This window comes from Rana temporaria, chromosome 5 (genome assembly GCF_905171775.1).
Source record: "Rana temporaria chromosome 5, aRanTem1.1, whole genome shotgun sequence".
Classification (NCBI taxonomy): Eukaryota; Metazoa; Chordata; class Amphibia; order Anura; family Ranidae; genus Rana; species Rana temporaria.
In genome coordinates, this window is record NC_053493.1 from 289,524,163 (window position 1) to 289,543,823 (window position 19,661).

Here is a 19,661-nt window from a genome sequence, read left to right on the forward strand (position 1 = left end):
TTAGGTCTACTAAGGGAAGGTTAAGTTTAGCGGGTGACACGGGAGGGAGGGAGGGGGGTAGGACGGGAGAAGGATAGGGGGGAAAGGGGGAAAGGGGGGAGGGGGTGGGGAGGGGTCTAGCAGAGTGCCAACAGGTTGCCCGGTATGATAAAGAATGAGGATAAGGAATGATAAGGTACAGGGAAAAATCAGATTAAAAGTTCAGGGGTTAAGGAAGTAATGGGCGTAGAATAAATCAATATCAGAAAGAGGGAGCAAGGGGATACAGGCAGTGGGGGGGGGATAGGGGGGATGAGAGAAATAATGTGTGAAAGATCTGGTAGCGGGTGCTCGGAGATAATACACAGCAATTACCTTTGCATGCCCGATTATATTTTTAGGAGAAGGGGGAGAGAGGAAGGAAAGGGAACTGAAGGGAAGGAAGAGGTAAACCTTGCCCTCTATATGTACTCATTGGGCCTTCTGCTATGGTTCTCTCCCCCTATTCTCTATTCTCTCTTATCCTTTTTTTTTTTTGGTGAGAAGGGTTTAAGGGTTTAAGGGGAGGTGGTAAAGTGGAATAGAGAAAAAGATTATAAGGGCCAATTAACGGGGTACACCCGGACCGATAGAAAGGCGTGAATCTCCCTGGTGCTCATACATTTACCCCCATTAGAGCGCCTCTCCTCCGTGAGGAGGGAAGTCGGAGACGCTAAATAATTTTTTTTTTTTTTTTTTTTTTTTTTCTCTCTTAGTCCTATCTGGGATCCTAGGGGACCTATCAGATTGGTACATAAATAGAGAGGAGGGGGCGGGAGTTCCTGCCCACCTTTTTGCGGGGTTATTTTCTCTTTTTTTTTTTTTTTTTTTTTTTTTTTTTGGTGTTTTTATCCCTTCTTTCTCCTCCACACTCCTTACTCCCTTATCGGCCCCATCCCCACACCAATTGAGGGTTGGACGGGGAAAATCTTAGCAAAGTATTAAAATGGCAAAGATATCGGTAATGTCCTACAACGTAAATGGGTTAAATAACCCGGAGAAAAGATCTAAGTTGATGGCAGAATTATGGAGATCAAAGGCGCAGGTAATATTCCTCCAGGAGACTCACTTCAAAAAAAATAAAATCCCAAAGTTGGGAAATCACAGATTCCCAACTGTGTATCATAGTTCCTCAGTGACAACAAAAACAAAAGGAGTATCAATTATGTTTTCAAAAACGGTAATATGGAAAGAGTCAAGTGTAATGAGGGATGAGGAAGGACGCCTTCTTATTGTGAAAGGATACATAAATGATCAGAAGGTCACTCTGGTTAATGTGTATTTGCCTAACGAGGGACAGGTTGCAGCGCTGGAGAAATACACAGACAGGGTGCATCAGAATATGGAAGGTATCGTAATAATGGCAGGTGATTTAAATATTGCTTTAGACCCTATACTAGATACATCTAAGGGAAGCTCGCACATAGCATACAGAAAATTAAGTAAAGCAAATAAACTGTTACAAGAGATACAGGTGGTAGATTGCTGGAGGACTACCCATCCACACGAGCGGGACTACACTTTCTTTTCAGCTAAATATAGAACCTATTCCAGAATAGATTACATATTTATATCCCAAAACCTGGTACAGGGCATAGTAGAGGCTTCTATTGGGTCTTTCTCACTGTCAGATCACTCACCGATAAACTGCGTATTGGAATTGGGGAAACCCGTAGCACGTGAGTGGCACTGGAAAATCAACGAGTCCCTTTTAAAAGATCCAGAGTATGAGGGAAAGATAACACAGGAGTTGGAGATGTTTTTTTCTAATAATGAGGTGGGGGAGGTGACCCCAACTTGTATTTGGGAAACACATAAGTGTTATATCAGGGGAGTACTAATATCAATGGGAGCATATAGGAAACGCCAGATAGGAGCTCAGATAGAAGGATTGATGGGAGAAATCCGTAGATTGGAAAAAATACACAAAAAGTCATTGGCAATAGAGGCAGAGGAGAAGCTGAAGAAGGTCCGAGAGGAATTGAACTTGCTATTAACCGACAAAGTAAAAGCTGCATTAAAAAGAAGCAAACGTGCGTTTTATGAATATGGCAATAAGCCAAGTAGGATGCTAGCGAGAGCACTAGGAGAAACAAGGGCCCACAACCATATAGAGGGAATTAAAACAACAGGAGACAGGATAGTCAAGTCTTCACGAGAAATTGCGAAAATATTTAGAAATTACTATGAGAGTTTATACCAATTGAAGGAGGAAAAGAATATAGCAAAGATACAGATGAAGGAGGAAAGGACGAAGAAGTATATAGAGGAATCAGGAATGCTGAGACTACCGGAGGAAATAGGGAGAAGTTTAGAAAACCCGATCACAGCAGAAGAATTCACAAATACACTCAAATTGTTAAAACCAGGTAAAGCTCCTGGTCCTGATGGATTCACTCTTCTCTACTATAAGACCTATGCAGATAAGTTGATGCCAAGATTTTTGGAAGCATATAATTCGATAAGAGAAGGGCGGGAGATGCCAGAAGAGGCCCTTATGGCACACATAGCGGTTATACAAAAAGAGGGGAAAGATCCAGCGCAGTGCGCAAATTATCGTCCAATATCTTTATTGAATACAGATCTAAAAATTTTCACAAAAATCTTGGCAAATAGACTACTACCATATATTCCAGGTCTGATACACCAGGACCAGGTAGGATTTATTCCAGGAAGAGAAGGTAGAGAAAATACGCAGCGGGTGATAAATGCAATCCACCTAGCGCAGTCCAAAAAAAAGCCTTTAGTACTGATATCTACCGACGCAGAAAAGGCGTTCGATAGGGTGGATTGGAAGTTCTTGAAAACAATCATACAACATATTGGACTGCGAGAGGGGATGCAAAGATGGATTATGAGTCTGTACTCCCGACCGAAAGCGAAAATTAAGATAAATGGTATTATGTCAGATCCCCTCGATATACGCAATGGGACGCGCCAAGGATGCCCATTATCTCCACTTATTTTCGTCTTAACGCTAGAGCCTTTTTTAAGGACAATAAGGATGAGAACAGATATTAGAGGGATTAGCGTGAAAGGGGGGGGAACACAAGCTTGCAGCATTCGCTGACGATCTGCTGTTTTTTGTAACGGAGCCGGCATTATCTCTGCCTCCATTGCTAGCAGAGATAGATAAGTATGGTGCACTATCAAACTTTAAAGTGAACTATGATAAATCGGAGGCAATGGGGGTAGAGATGAGCATGGTACAACAACAACAACTGACCAACTTTTTCTCATTTAAGTGGACAAACTCACATATAGGATATCTGGGGACTAAAATTCCGAAGAAATTAAATAGAATTTTAGAATTAAACCTGGCCCCACTTGCAAGACAAATTAAAAGAGACTTACTGAAGTGGGATAAGGAGGTATTCACGTGGTTCGGGAGGATCAATATCATAAAAATGAATGCAAGCCAAGGTTATTATATATACTACAGACACTCCCAACCAGAATACCTCAGGGATTCCTGAAAGAAATTAGAGCAAAATTTGCGGGATTCATCTGGGCTGGGAAACCTGCCAGAGTGAGAAGAGATATACTAACACTATCAAAAGAAAAAGGGGGGGTGGGTCTACCAGACCCACTGACCTACTATGAGGCAGTGCACTTGTCTAGAGCATTAGACTGGTGCAGGGCCCAGAAGGACAAACCTTGGATTCTTTTAGAACAGGAAATGGCGGAGATCCCATTGGAGGGTCTAATTTGGCTCTCTAAATCAGTGATACCACAGACAGTCAAGAGACATCCAACGATAGGGACGACAATTAGTATAGTCAAAAAAATATTCAGAAATTCAGAAGGGAAAACAGAAGTGAACCCGATGACACCAATTTTGGGGAATCCAGCGTTTGTCCCGGGCCTGAGGGACTCGGCGTTTAGGAATTTAAAAAACCAGGGCAAAACCAGAGTGATACATTTTTCAAGAGAGAATCGAGTAATGTCAAATGAAGAAATAGAAAGAGAACTGTCCGAGGCTCTAGACCCATATAGGAGAAGACAGTTAAAGGGGTTTCTCCGATCAATCCAAGGACAAACAAGGGTGAGAGTAATACTGTCGGAATTTGAGAAATTGTGTCTTAAGGGAGAACCGGTTAGACACTCGCTCTCACTGTTTTATTCCATAATAAATGAATTAAAAGCCCCACAAGAGATAAGTTTCATCCAAGCGTGGGAAAGAGATCTAGGGGTAACTTTTACGGAAAACCAGAAGAAAAAAATATTTCAATTTAATCATAAAGCATCATTGGCATCTAAATTTCAGGAGGGAGGATACAAGATCTTGAGTAGGTGGTATAGGACACCGGAAGTTTTAAACCAGATTTTCCCAGAAGTGACCAATCTCTGTTGGCGTTGTCAAAAGAAGAGGGAACCCTGTTACACATTTTTTTGGAACTGTGAGAGAGTTAAAGATTTTTGGAAAATGATATCGGAAGTGATAGAAGAAATAACTGAGATGTCTCTAGGTGAGGATCCGGCGACGTACCTGTTGTTGGACATTCCGATATCAATAGAGAAGTATACAAAATCCCTAGTAAGGCATTTACTGGTCACAGCTAGAGCATGTATTCCAGCCCTCTGGAAGAGCACTTGCCCCCCAGGTAGACCACAATGGATGGCAAAAATTGCAGAGATGCAACTTATGGAGAACCTTACAGCGGCTCTGAGGGAACAAGAAGAAGAGGTGAGGGAGATATGGGCACCATATGTTAGATATAGGGAAAGAGAAGAATAGGAAGGGGGAGAGGGAGTGTGGGGCAGAGAAGGGAATCCACCTTTCCTTTTTTTTTTTTTTTTGTTGTTTTTGTTTTTGTTCTGGGAGGCTGCTATTAATAGCAGGATGGGAAGTTGGGAGGGTGGGAATGAATGAGAGGTTTTTGAGGAATAACTGGGGTATTAATGTCTCAAAGGAAAAGAGCACACGTACATTTCGTGGGATCTAAAAAGGAAGAAAGTCTAGATCCATTAGCAATGACTCTGAGGACTGTAAATAAAGGTAAAGAGGGTTAGGATCAAGAGGTGGGTTCGACAGAGAGTGAAAAATGCAAACTATGAAGTTGATTGATGTATAAGATGTGTAGGATGTGATAATAACCGATGTATGAGGCAATGTGAAGTGTTGGAAAAATGGTAAAAAATAAAGAATTTATAAAAAAAAAAAAAAAAAAGTAATTCATTGCAGCTTACCAATCCTTAAATGTGGTGGCTGCATTTGTTTTAATTTATAGTTTTTTTTTTTTTTAATTCACCTGCTGATCTTAACAGTGTACCGCGTACACACGATTGGGCTTTTTGCCCGGCCAAATTACATCGGAACAAAATAGAACATGTTCTATATCTAAACTCCGATGAATAAAACTCAGATGGGGCTACACACGATCGGAAAATCCGATTACGGGGCATTACTCTTTTCTTTTTCGTAGGGTGTCTCCACTATAGAAATGGAGATACCTTTAGACAACCCGTCAACCTGTGGAGAGGATAATGTTATGCCTCGTACACATGATCAGTTTTCCTGACAGGAAAAGTGTGATGTGAGGTTTTTGTCAGGAAAACCGACCGTGTGTATGCTCCATCACACTTTTTCTGTCTGTTTTCCTGTCTCTAAAAGATTGAGAGCAGGATCTCAATTTTTGTGACAGGAAAAATTCCTATTGCGAATCGTGGTCGTCTGTATGCAATTACGTTGCGCAAAAAAACATGCATGCTCAGAATCATGCAGAAGAGCCGAACTGCCTATTGAACTTCATTGATCTCGGGCTCGTTGTACGTGTTGTACGTCACCGTGTTCTTGACGTTCGGAATTTCAGCCAAGATTGGAGTGAACGTGTATATGTAAGACAAATTTCAGCCATTTTCCTGCTGAGAAAAAAACGTGGAAAAACGAATCGTGTGTGAGGCTTTAGATGCACAGAAGCTGGAGACAGAAAAAAGAACTAGAAATTCAGACTTTAAAGGCAATTTGGACCACATAAATATATATTTTATATATATATATATACATAAACAATATAAAAGGATTTGCAAAGGCAAAACACAAGTATTAAAAACACATATTCACATATATGTAGAATTTAGGCCACATGCATTAGGCCAAATACTATAAGACATGTTTGTTACATAGTATCAGATGAGTGAGCCCCTGTGTGTCAACACCCTTCGCTAGTTCGCTTCATCAGGACACACAAAGGGGTAATACAAGAAAAGACAAGTCTCACTGTATTGAAACAAAGACATACATCATATTTCAATATATCTTATCATAACATATAAAAGGTGTACAATATATATCCAGATGGCACAAGGGTCAATGCTGCACAAAGGTATATATGCATTCTTTCCAACAAAAAGGAAAGCACACAGAGTAAGGTAGGCAGCCCGGCATCTGTTCAAAAGCTGCTGACAAGGGATCCTTAAGTTATATAAGAGAGGATGGGATGTAAATGTCCCTTTAGACCAAACACGACTTACAGGGGATAAAAATATAGGTATATTAATAAATAGCATCATATTTAAAGCATCTGGGTTTTTAGCAATACATCATAGCTGCAGTAGTATTCATGCTCACCAATCCGTGCAGTCAGAAGGTGACCCAGGGAGATAATGCTTGTTGGGGCAGACCAAATGGCATCCTATATACTCCCACTGCCATGAGACGCCAACCAAAACTGTCGCTCAAAGAGAATGTCTCTGACTATCGCGAAAGTGGCATCATATGGTGGCGCGGCACCACTGCATACCACACAGGCGGCCGAAAACACAAATTACTCCCCGTGGCAGCGTTGCAAAAGGACAGTGGCAAACTGCCCACTGACTAAAGCGTCTACTAGCTTTTGTAATCATTGGTGTGGTCAAATCAGTGTTCATTTTTGACCACAGTGACAAGAAAATACAAAGGCGCAGAATATAATTTTTTTTTTCCAACGTACGAATTTCTAACAGTGAATGTGATTTTCGTTAGGTAAAGTCCGTTCACTCCAAAATGTTATGTTAAAAGCAAACAAAATCTTGAGAACTTTCAATCAACATACAAAGGTTTTAAGAATTTATGTACAAATTTTCCTAAGCGTTTCTGTACGAATTTTGATTCAAAATAGTGTATATAGTGTATATGTATACATTTTATGTTAAAAGCAAACACAATCTTGAAAACTTTCAATCAACATACAATGGTTCTAAGAATTTATGTACAAATTTTCCTAAGCGTTTTTGTACGAATTTTGATTCAAAATTCTGCTAGTGTATACCCAGCTTAACAAATTAAGGCCAAACTTCTGCTAACTCATTTGGGTTGAGTACTAACGGCAAATAGATTGTGCAGTTGCTCCAGAGCTTAGTACACGAGATAAAGCTTCACTTTGCAATAACACGCAAGGAAAAAAACATTTTTGCTTGTACTTGATTGAATGATGGAAGTTAGCAGAAACTCTGCTCCTTTACTAAGCTCTGGAGTAACTGCACTTTGCAAAGTGCACAGTCAGATTGCCTTTAGTTAGTCAACCTCATTGTTAACATGTATCCTTTTGGGATAAAGGTTTTACATAAATTATTAAAAGTTGACCATTGTAAGACCTGTGTGAAGTTGGCACCCCATGTTTGTAAAATCTGAATAAAAATATACCATTCGTTTGTGCCGCGTTTGTGCTGGTTTGTGCCGCTAAAACGAGCGTTTGTGTCGGTTTGGTTTCTGAGATATTAAACATTCAATTTAATGCAAGCCCCGCCCACTTTGCACCCCATGTTGCTGAATTTTTAAAAAAACTGCGCCATTCGTTTGTGCCACGTGTGTGCTGGTTTGTGCCGCAAAAAGAAACGTTTGTGCCGCTTTGGTTCCGGAGATATTGAGCGTTATATTTTCTGTAACCCCGCCCACTTTGCACCCCATGTTGCTGAATTTAAAAAAAAAACGGCGCCATTCGTTTGTGCCGCGTTTGTGCTGGTTTGTGCCGCAAAAAGAGATGTTTGTGCCGCTTTGGTTCCGGAGATATTGAGCGTTATATTTTCTGTAACCCCGCCCACTTTGCAGCCAATGTTGCTGAATTTTTAAAAAAAAAGTGCCATTCGTTTGTGCCGCGTTTGTGCTGGTTTGTGCCGCAAAAATAAACGTTTGTGCCGCTTTGGTTCCGGAGATATTGAGCGTTATATTTTCTGTAACCCCGCCCACTTTGCAGCCAATGTTGCTGAATTTTTTTAAAAAAAGCGCATTCTTTTGTGCCGCGTTTGTGCTGGTTTGTGCCGCAAAAATAAACGTTTGTGCCGCTTTGGTTCCGGAGATATTGAGCGTTATATTTGCTGTAACCCCGCCCACTTTGCAGCCAATGTTGCTGAATTAAAAAAAAAAGCGCCATTCGTTTGTGCCACGTTTGTGCTGGTTTGTGCCGCTGAATTTTCAAAAAAAAAGCGCCATTCGTTTGTGCCGCGTTTGTGCTGGTTTGTGCCGCAAAAATAAACGTTTGTGCCGCTTTGGTTCCGGAGATATTGAGCGTTATATTTGCTGTAACCCCGCCCACTTTGCAGCCAATGTTGCTGAATTTTTTTTAAAAAAGCGCCATTCTTTTGTGCCGCGTTTGTGCTGGTTTGTGCCGCAAAAATAAACGTCTGTGCCGCTTTGGTTCCGGAGATATTGAGCGTTATATTTGCTGTAACCTCACTGACTTTACACCTCGTTATTAAATCTTACATACAACTAGATTCATTTGTTCCCAGTTTGTGCAGATTTGGTGGATATTATGCATGATGTTTTACTTCACATGCATAGTTTTGCCACCCCCCCCCCCCCCGCAGGGATCCCCCCCTTCCCGATCCTCTCCCTGCAGGGATACGCCCCCCCCCCTTCCCGATCCTCTCCCTGCAGGGATACGCCCCCCCCTTCCCGATCCTCTCCCTGCAGGGATGCCCCCCCCCCCTTCCCGATCCTCTCCCTGCAGGGATGCCCCCCCCCTTCCCGATCCTCTCCCTGCAGGGATGCCCCCCCCTTCCCGATCCTCTCCCTGCAGGGATGCCCCCCCCCTTCCCGATCCTCTCCCTGCAGGGATGCCCCCCCCTCCCGATCCTCTCCCTGCAGGGATGCGCCCCCCCCTTCCGATTCTCTAGCACTGAGGGGGCGGGCACAGCTGGCTCAGGCTCTAGTGAGGCATAGCCAGCTGTCAATCAGGCGGCAGGGTGGATCTCGACAGTATTGTCGGGATTTGTCCTGGCTGCAGCGTGGCTCTGCGTTGTCAGCATATAGTGGGCAATAGCCCGCCACATGCTGAGTTTTTTTGTCACAGGAGAAGATAAAAAAAAAGCTAAAAAAGGTCGAGCCATAGTTCTCTTTTAACAAAAGTTTAAACCAGGTGCTTACCAAGCAAAACAGCACTCCAGCAAATTCTCTTACATAAGTCACTTCTTTTTTGGTCAGTAAACATTCCTTTTCTAGTGCCATTGGTACGTACAAAAAGCAACATTGGCTGCAAAGTGGGCGGGGTTACAGCAAATATAACGCTCAATATCTCCGGAACCAAAGCGGCACAAATGTTTATTTTTGCGGCACAAACGTGGCACAAACAAATGGCGCTTTTTTTTTTAATTCAGCAACATTGGCTGCAAAGTGGGCGGGGTTACAGCAAATATAACGCTCAATATCTCCGGAACCAAAGCGGCACAAACGTTTATTTTTGCGGCACAAAGCAGCACAAACGCGGCACAAAAGAACGGCGCTTTTTAAAAAAAAAAATCAGCAACATTGGCTGCAAAGTGGGTGGGGTTACAGAAAATATAACGCTCAATATCTCCGTAACCAAAGCGGCACAAATGTTTATTTTTGCGGCACAAACGCGGCACAAAAGAATGCGCTTTTTAAAAAAAAATTCAGCAACATTGGCTGCAAAGTGGGCGGGGTTACAGCAAATATAATGCTCAATATCTCCGGGAACCAAAGCAGCACAAACGTTTATTTTTGCGGCACAAACCAGCACAAACGCGGCACAAACGAATGGCGCTTTTTTTTTTTTAATTCAGCAACATTGGCTGCAAAGTGGGCGGGGTTACAGCAAATATAACGCTCAATATCTCCGGAACCAAAGCGGCACAAACGTTTATTTTTGCAGCACAAACCAGTACAAACGCAGCACAAACGAATGGCGCTTTTTTTTAAATTCAGCAACATTGGCTGCAAAGTGGGTGGGGTTACAGAAAATATAACGCTCAATATCTCCGGAACCAAAGCGGCACAAACGTTTATTTTTGCGGCACAAACCAGCACAAACGCGGCACAAAAGAACGGCGTTTTTTTTAAAAAAAAATCAGCAACATTGGCTGCAAAGTGGGTGGGGTTACAGAAAATATAACGCTCAATATCTCCGGAACCAAAGCGGCACAGACGTTTATTTTTGCGGCACAAACCAGCACAAACACGGCACAAACGAATGGCGCTTTTTTTTTGAAAATTCAGCAACATTGGCTGCAAAGTGGGCGGGGTTACAGCAAATATAACGCTCAATATCTCCGGAACCAAAGCTGCACAAACGTTTATTTTTGCGGCACAAACCAGCACAAACGCGGCACAAACGAATGGCGTTTTTTTTTTGAAAATTCAGCGGCACAAACCAGCACAAACGCGGCACAAACGAATGGCGCATTTCTTTTAAAATTCAGCAACATTGGCTGATTTAATAATGAGGTGCAAAGTGGGCGGGGTTACAGCAAATATAACGCTCAATATCTCCGGAACCAAAGCGGCACAAACGTTAATTTTTGCAGCACAAAGCAGCACAAACGCGGCACAAAAGAACGGCGCTTTTTAAAAAAAAAAATCAGCAACATTGGCTGCAAAGTGGGCGGGGTTACAGAAAATATAACGCTCAATATCTCCGGAACCAAAGCGGCACAAACGTTTATTTTTGCGGCACAAACCAGCACAAACGCGGCACAAACGAATGGCGCTTTTTTAAAAAAAATTCAGCAACATTGACTGCAAAGTGGGCAGGGTTACAGAAAATATAACGCTCAATATCTCCGGAACCAAAGCGGCACAAACGTTTATTTTTGCAGCACAAACCAGCACAAATGCGGCAGAAACGAATGGCGCCGTTTTTTTTTTAATTCAGCAACATGGGGTGCAAAGTGGGCGGGGTTACAGAAAATATAACGCTCAATATCTCCGAAACCAAAGCGGCACAAACGTTTATTTTTGCAGCACAAACGCGGCACAAACGAATGGCGCCGTTTTTTTTTAATTCAGCAACATGGGGTGCAAAGTGGGCGGGGTTACAGAAAATATTACGCTCAATATCTCCGGAACCAAAGCTGCACAAACGTTTCTTTTTGCGGGAAAAAACCAGCACAAACGCGGCACAAACGAATGGCGCCGTTTTTTTTTTAATTCAGCAACATGGGGTGCAAAGTGGGCGGGGCTTGCATTAAATTGAATGTTTAATATCTCAGAAACCAAAGCGGCACAAACGCTCATTTTAGCGGCACAAACCAGCACAAACGCGGCACAAACGAATGGTATATTTTTATTCAGATTTTACAAACATGGGGTGCCAACTTCACACAGGTCATTGTAAGCACTCCTGTACATGTTTTGTCTCAACCCTCGAGTAGAATTTGAGCAGATTTCATACAGATAAATGCATTTTGCCACAATATGTCCAGTACATTCCATCAAAAGAGAGTAAATAGTTCAGTCCAAAAATATTTGAAATGCCTCCCAGCTTTGTGGCTGCAAATATGCAACATTCATTCTGAAATGTAAATAAAACTGATATAAGTTATAGTGATTGCATAATGCAGAAGTATATCACAGTTTTCCCAATGACTGCCAGATGCTAGTAGTAAAACTGGTAAATAAGTAAATGAAAGCAAGCGTAAAAGGAACACACATGAGGATAGCTAAATCTAAATCATATTCTACATTACCGTAATGAAACGTGTTTCTACCTATACAATTCTGTGACATTTTGCAGTACATGTGTCTATCATTGGCTGTCATTCATTATAGGTAAGTGTTTCTCAAACTTACAGACTCTTGCATAGGTAAGTTAACCACTTAAAGGGGTTGTAAAGGTAAAAAAAATTCACCTTAATGCATCCTATGCATTAAGGTGAAAAAAACATCCGATTGGTAACACCCCCGCCCCCCCCCGAACCCTCGTTTTACTTACCTGACCGTTCGAAATTACTGGGCGCGTCCATGTGATGTTCTTGGGTTCCCAGCCTGGCCGTTGGTTGGCTAGGCTGGGCGGATTGATAGCATCACAGCGGATGACATGGCGCGCTGGGGGGCAGGGCCGAGTGATACAGTCAGCGGCTATGCCCGCCGCTGTATCACGGGAACGCGCTCCCAAAAGCTTTCCACCATGCGAGCTTGCTCGCATCAAGGTAGAAAGCTTTTGCGAGGAGGAGCTGAGACAGCCGCCTAGGGACCCCAGAAGACAGGGTTCGGGGACACTCTGTGCAAAACGAGCTGCACAGTGGAGGTAAGTATAACATGTTTGTTATTTTAAATATATTATTATACATTTTTTTTCTATCACCCTATAGAATAAAATTGCAATACTTTTTGTCATACCATATTTGCGCAGCGGTCTTACAAGATTTTACCCTTTTACCCTTAAAAATCTCCATAGGCAACGTTTAAAAAATTCTACAGGTTGCATGTTTTGAGTTACAGAGGAGATCTAGGGCTAGAATTATTGCTCTTTCTCGCGGCGATACATCACATGTGTGGTTTGAATGACGTCATCGCCTGGCGCCGTGTGTGCCGCCTTATGCACTACACCTGCCTCGCACCTATAAACATTGTGCAGACTGCATGCTGTTCTATTATTGTCAGCCATAGCCGGCCATGCTACAGTACTACTGCTACCATCATTCCCTATGCTGGAAACCATCCCACGCTGGATCCCTACCACCATCAAGCTAATCCCTTGCTGGATCCATCCTGCCATATACACTGTCATTGCTGGGACATGCTAAGATAATTTCCTTCAGGAGACCCTGCACTACAGAATCCCAAGGCTCCTAAAGGCTTACTGGAAAACACTCATCCCTGCAAACGGATAAGTACTACTATTGCTCTAGCATGAGTCAATTATTATATAGTCTTTACAAGCTGTTGTATTTGGATCTCGTATAATTAATAGTTTCCTGCTGCTTGAACATACTTAGTGGGCCTTTACTTGACAGCTCTGTAATTTCTTAAAAGGACATACACTCCCAAACCATCTGAGCTATATTTGCCTCTCTCATGCAAATGCTAGTTGCATATGATTTTTTCATATGCTACGTGCTTGACATGTGTTGTTAAATGTATATGGGCTTGCGCCCTAAATTACTGAACATGTTCGCTCTAGTTTATTTATGCTAAGAGTTGGAGGTATTTTATACCTGCTCCCTTAGTAGCCCAATGCATTCCTTTATGTTAAGTGATATGATGTAGAGAACCCCCAAACTCCTGTTCTCTGATTGGAGTGATGCCTGAGGTCCCGTACTGATAATCACTTACATAGAGAAGTGCATTGGAATCTTTAATGCACTTGTGCTCATTCACATTTACCGTAATCTTTCAATGCTATGGGTTGGAGGCATGTTGTAATACCACCACCCTTAGTAGCTCAATGCATTCCTATATGTGAGAGAGATGATGTAGTGAACCCCCAAACTCCTTTTCTCTGTTTGGAGTGACGCCTGGGGTCCAATACTGAATTCTCACATAACATAACATAACCGCAGTTGGGGGTCACTCCCGTTCATCGTAGTTTGTGACATGCTGACATGAACAAAATATCCACCCTGGTTGACTTTGTCCAGATTTTGGTAACCTGTAGTAGTCTACACTCCATAGAACTTGTTGAAATTGTTGAAATTGTATGTATTCAATCATTTCTACCGTTTGATATACATTATTTGATACCATAAGATATGAATTGATGTTAATGTTTTTTCTTTAATATTCTTGTCTTCATAGTTTATGTACACGTAGGGCCAAATCCTCAAAAGAGATACGACGGAGTAACTGCTGTTACTCCGTCGTATCCCTGGTCCTAACTATGGAACTGATCCACAGAATCAGTTTCCCATAGTTAGGACGAAGATCCGACATGTGTAATTGAATTACACTGTCGGATCTTAGGATGCAGTACCGCATCCGCCGCTGGGGGCATTTTGCGTCGAAATGCCGCCTCGGGTATGCAAATTAGGACTTACGGAGATCCACAAAGCTTTTCAGCTTCGTTTTTTCTCCGTAAGTTTTATTTTGCAAATGCAAAATTAGGGCTGCTTTTACAAGGTGTAAACTGTTTACACCTTGTAAAAACAGACCTTTCTTGCTTGCGACGCGATTTTTTTTTTTATTTAAATAGTTTTTTTGGCGCCGTATCTTTTTTTTTACCCGACGCAACTTTATTGTCCCGTCGCAATCCACAAAGCCCGACGTAACGTAATTTCGCGCTATGCACGTCGGGAAAATGAAGTCACGAGCATGCGCAGTACGGCCGGCGCGGGAGCGCGCCTTATTTAAATGGTAATTGCCCCCTGGAGAAGAGGAATGCCTTGCGCCGGCCCGATTTAAGTTAAACCGCTTACTAGGTAAGTGCTTTGTGGATCGGGCACTTAGTTAGAGATTTTGCGGCGGTGTAACTTAAATGGAAAAAGTTACGTTGCGCCGGGTTTTTGAGGATTAGGCCCACGTAGTGTATTTTGACCCACAAAATGTTTAGCATGTTTAGCATTTTAAAGTGACTATCACTATGCGATTTTCTGACTTAAAGCAGAAACACACTCTCCTAATCAACATTAAAGTCGTTATAAAGGCAGAAGGTTTTTTACTTTCATGCCTTCTATGCATGAAGGAAAATAACCTTTGGTGTGATGCTCCCCCCACAGCCACCCCCAATACTTACCTAAACCCGATCTCAATCCAGCGTTGTGCATGGGAGCCTCGTCTCTTCCAGGTATCCCTCTTCTCATTGGCTGAGACAGCAGCAGGAGGCAGTGACTTCCGCTGCTGTTAATCACTGCCAGTGAGGAGGGAGTGGGGGTGGGGATGGGGCCGAGCTACACTCTGTGTGCCTTATAGCAGGGGGGAGAAGCCAGGAGCGCTGGCAGGGGACCTGAGAAGAGGAGGATTGGGGCTTCTATGTGCAAAACCATTGCACAGAGCAGGTAAGTATAACATGTTTGTTATTTTTAAAACAAAAAATGTGAAGCTTGAGTGTCACTTTAATTATGTCTAATTCTTATGATGCTAGCCTTAGTAAATTAATAAGAAGGTACATTATATTTACTTGCTTTAAACTTTTTTTTGTACACTTCTTTAATTGCTTCTGGGTATTAGCCTAGGTATTGCCTGGGTATTAGCCTAGGCCAGGGATCTTCAAACTACGGCCCTCCAGCTATTGCGGAACTACACGTCTCATGAGTCATTGTAAGACTCTGACATTCACAGGCATGATTAGGAATGATGGGAAATATAGTTCCTGAACAACTGAAGGGCCGTAGTTTGGGGACACCCAGGCCTAAAATTAAGTCATAAATATAAAGGAATCTTCATATTTTTTTCATTGACCTAGAGGAGGGAAGGAGGGACATTCTCAGCTAAGCACACCCTCCTGCCTGTGTGTTTGAACTAAGGGCAGATGGATTTCAAGAAATAAATGCTACATGAATCATCTGCCCTTACTCAAGATGGCAACAGCTAGAAATGCTAGGGGATGTTTTTAAAGTGATTTCTCAACAAAATAGAGCATGGAGACATAAATGGATGGGTGAGTTTACTTTTAATATTACGAATACTTTACAAAGCAGTTTGTGGTGCTCATATACATTTAACTTCTGCTTTAAGTAAAGCAAAATATTAAAAGAAGATAATGTGTACTTATCTTTCCAACTATCCATGTCATAAACCTCTGCCAGGTTGCAGATCTCCATCCACCTCTTCCACTGTTCCTAGTGGTTTCTCTCTGAGGCTGTCATAGCCTGTAGTGATGTAGGAGCCAGCAAAAAAAATCACACCGGTGCAGCAAATAATTGACACCAAGATGTGTCAGATACCTGCTGTGACCACTGATCTGCACAGTGACCTTTTAAGGCCACAAGTTAAAGCGGAGGTCTGACGATTTTTTTTTTTTAAAGTCAGCAGCTGCTGACTTTTAAAATAAGCACACTTACCTGTCCAGCGCGCCCGTGATGTTGGCACCCGAAGCCGATCTGCCCCCTGGCTCTCGGATTCTGCCGCCGCCATCTTCGGTAAGGGAATCAGGAAGTCTTAGACAGGTATCTGCTCCCCCCTGAAAGTTGCCAAATGTGACACCGGACAGGAATCCGGACAGCAGAGGTTCAATTTTTGTGTGGACCTCCGCTTTAAGCTAATATATCATTCTCTTTTACAAGCTGGCTTTACTTTACTTTGGACCCCATAGTGATATGGTTGCTTTAAAAAGATGAAAGATAAAAAAGACAATCAGCCCCTTTCAGAAAAATGTTAGCTACCTAGACTTTAGATAGCGTTCAATCTGACCAATATCTAGGCCTACATACCTTGTTTTTATTTGATTTTGCCACAAACTCCAAATAAATCCTATAAAATACAAGCATTTCAAATTGCTAAAACCTGTTTAAACAGTGTATCAAAGAAAAAGAAGCTGGATGTTTTGACAGCAGGGGATGTGTAATTTCCTTAGTTATTTTCCCTTTGCAGAGTGAGGATGTTCATTATCACTCAAGCACCTACACATATCCTGGTCTACATTCCCATATGCCGTGCCAAATGGATTAGCAGAGAAAACCACAGATTTTGTTTGACCAATTTTATTTTTTTATTTTTTTAGGAGATGACTGAATTTTATTGTAAACATTCACAGTTTTTATATCTTGCTTAATAGTTCAGGCTAAAAAAAAAGTATTATATATATTCTTACATATTAGAAATACCAGCAGAACGATAAGCAAAATTCATGAAGCTTTAGAGAAGTGAAGACATTTTATTAATATTTTTTTTCTTATATATGATATATAGAGGACTGTCACTTTTTGCAAATAGGGATCCTTATCCTGGTGGTTTATTGTTGTGAATTGAGCCTACAGTAGAAAAAAAAACACACTAAGGCCCAATGTGTGCAAGGTGTGAATCATTTATCTTGCACTATTTTTTAAATTATGCATATTAATGGCAATGTATTACCTTTGTATATTACAAAGGTACAAATGTTCTAAAATGTGGTATCTGCTGAACCTATTGTGATAAAGACGTAATGATAATATATTGATACATTTGGGTTTTGATTTGATTGCAAAGGAACTTGTGATAATGTTTGAAATATCAATAAGATTCTTTTAGATATATAAAATACAAAAGATCTATCTATCTATCTATCTATCTATCTATCTATCTATCTATCTATCTATCTATCTAATCTACCTACTTTTATGTATAATTATCTATTGTGACATTACTTTCCCAATTTTTCCTTCAGAATTATTGGATTCTTTCTAACAATGCGTATTGCTCTTGTTATTAAAGGTTTTTAAATCAGCAATAGATAATGATGTCTTTTATTTTTTCTAGCCTCAAGGATACAGACACTGGCAATGGAATCCGATTGTTTGTACCAGATATTGGGATGTTTATTGCCAGCTTGGCCACTTGGCTGTTTTGCAAAAAACTTGTCCAGCAAACAGTGACTGAAGAGGACGCACAGTACAACTCTCAGTTTGTAAATGAAGAATTGGTAAGTATTAACTTACAGACAGTTAGGTCTCATGCACACAGAACATTTTTACAGCTGCTGTTAGGGACGTCTGACATTTTTTTTTTTTAACTGCCTCTAAACGCCCTTCCATGTTAGCCTATGTGTCCATGCACACATAAACTTTCAGAGGCTTTTGGAGGCATAAACGTTTAGGAGCAGTAGAAAAAAAACATGAGCAGAGGCTGTTGAGCTGTAAAAACGCTGCTAAATATGGCTAAACGCTACTAAACTCTGTAAGAGGTATTTAGCCGCATTTGGCATTTTGAGTGTTTTTACATTAAAAACACTAACACCAAAAAATGTGGATAAACGCCCATAAACGCCCATACACATTATTCAAAAGCACGGCTAACAGCGCATTTTTAACGCTGTTTTTTCCTGGTAGCAGCGCTGGCGTTTTTTAAACGTCCTGTGTGCACAAAGCTTTAAAGTTAAATAAAGTTTAGCATTTGCCTAATTTAAAGCTGATATTTATTCTGCCTATATTTTTCCTCCTCTGGTTTCTTCTTTGATAAGTGGGTATCAACATGCTATTAGAATTTTTAAATAAAACCTATCTGTTCTCATTACATAGCCTGTTTTAGACTCATTGGCATTGTCACTTGGTCTCTTTGCTTGTCATAAAATCCAAACAGATTTTGGCTAGTGGGAAGGACTGGCAGGGTAATGTATTTTGCTTCCTAGGGAAAATTATTCTACAGACTAGGGACAGAAAGTGCTACATTCATTTCTGTGTTTATATACTTAATATTTAATACCTAAAAATGAATATATAAAATAATAAGAAAAGAAAAAGTAAAAAAATAAAAAAATAAACTTTAACAGGAAGTTGAGTAATGGCAGAAAAATATTAGGATTTTATGGGTTATTATCACTTTAAACATATATCTAAAACTATCCCTAAACTATTCATTTCCGTAACCCTAGCATACAACCAGATAAACTTTACATACTGTACATTTACATCAGTCCCTGGCCATAAGGAGTTTTCAGTCTAGTTCCTACACCACATGAATACATACACATACTAGAGCTTATTTACATTGGAGCTAATTTACCTAGCAGCATGTCTTTGGAGTGTGGGAGAAAATCAGAGAACCTGGAGGATACCCACACAAGCATCGGGAAAACATGCAAACTCCATGCAGGTAGTGTCCTGGTTGGAATTCAGAGACCCCCATTTGTCCTGGTAACCATTTTCATTGAAAAAGAAAGTCATAGGAGATTTAACCTAAACCTTTCAAAGGGGACACCTGTCCCAATGGCAACTTTCTAAGGCCTCTTGCACATGGGATGGACTCCGCCAGAAACTGCCTGCTTAGTGGGGAATCTGTCCGCTGATCCGCACTGAGCAGGCAGATGGCTGGCCCGCTGTCCTCTATGGGTGGTCGGATGTAAACAGACTTAAATGGAGTATCTGATCTGGCCCGCCTAGAAAACTGACAGGTGATCCTGATGGGTCTGTCGTGTGAACGGGGCCAAAAAGGGGAATTGCACATACTGTGAGAGATTTCCTATAAAAGTTTTTGGGACTTCAGAACAAAAGGGAATTAAAGGGAAATCTCCCTCCAAATGGTACGCAGCAAAACCATCTCTTGAACCTTGGCCCAGATCATTGGCAGTGATTAGCCTGAGGCCTCGTACACACAGCCAAGTTTCTTGGCAAAAACCAGCAAGAAGCTTGCTGGGTTTTTTTTTTTGCAGAGGAAACTGGTCGTGTGTACACTTTTCGATGAGGAAACCGACGAGGATCTCGTCGGGCCAAAAAGAAAGCATGTCTTCTTTTTCCCCGACGGGAATGGGAAAATTTGGCTTGCCGAGATCCTCGGCGGCTTCACAAGGAACTCGACGAGCAAAACGATGTGTTTTGCCCGCCGAGTTTCTCGGCCGTGTGTACGAGGCCTCAGT

At 41.5% G+C, this 19,661-nt stretch overlaps 1 protein-coding gene across 6 annotated transcripts in view; it reads left to right on the top strand.

Annotated features, from left to right (window-relative positions):
* The window catches only part of PIEZO2 (piezo type mechanosensitive ion channel component 2), a 432,615-nt gene that overhangs the window by 245,165 nt on the left and 167,789 nt on the right, over positions 1-19,661 (top strand). For all 6 annotated transcript variants that reach the window (XM_040353951.1, XM_040353956.1, XM_040353950.1 and 3 more), the window contains exon 5: positions 17,570-17,732. In XM_040353951.1, coding sequence (XP_040209885.1) covers positions 17,570-17,732 — 163 coding nt within the window. The remainder of the gene's footprint in view (positions 1-17,569; positions 17,733-19,661) is intronic.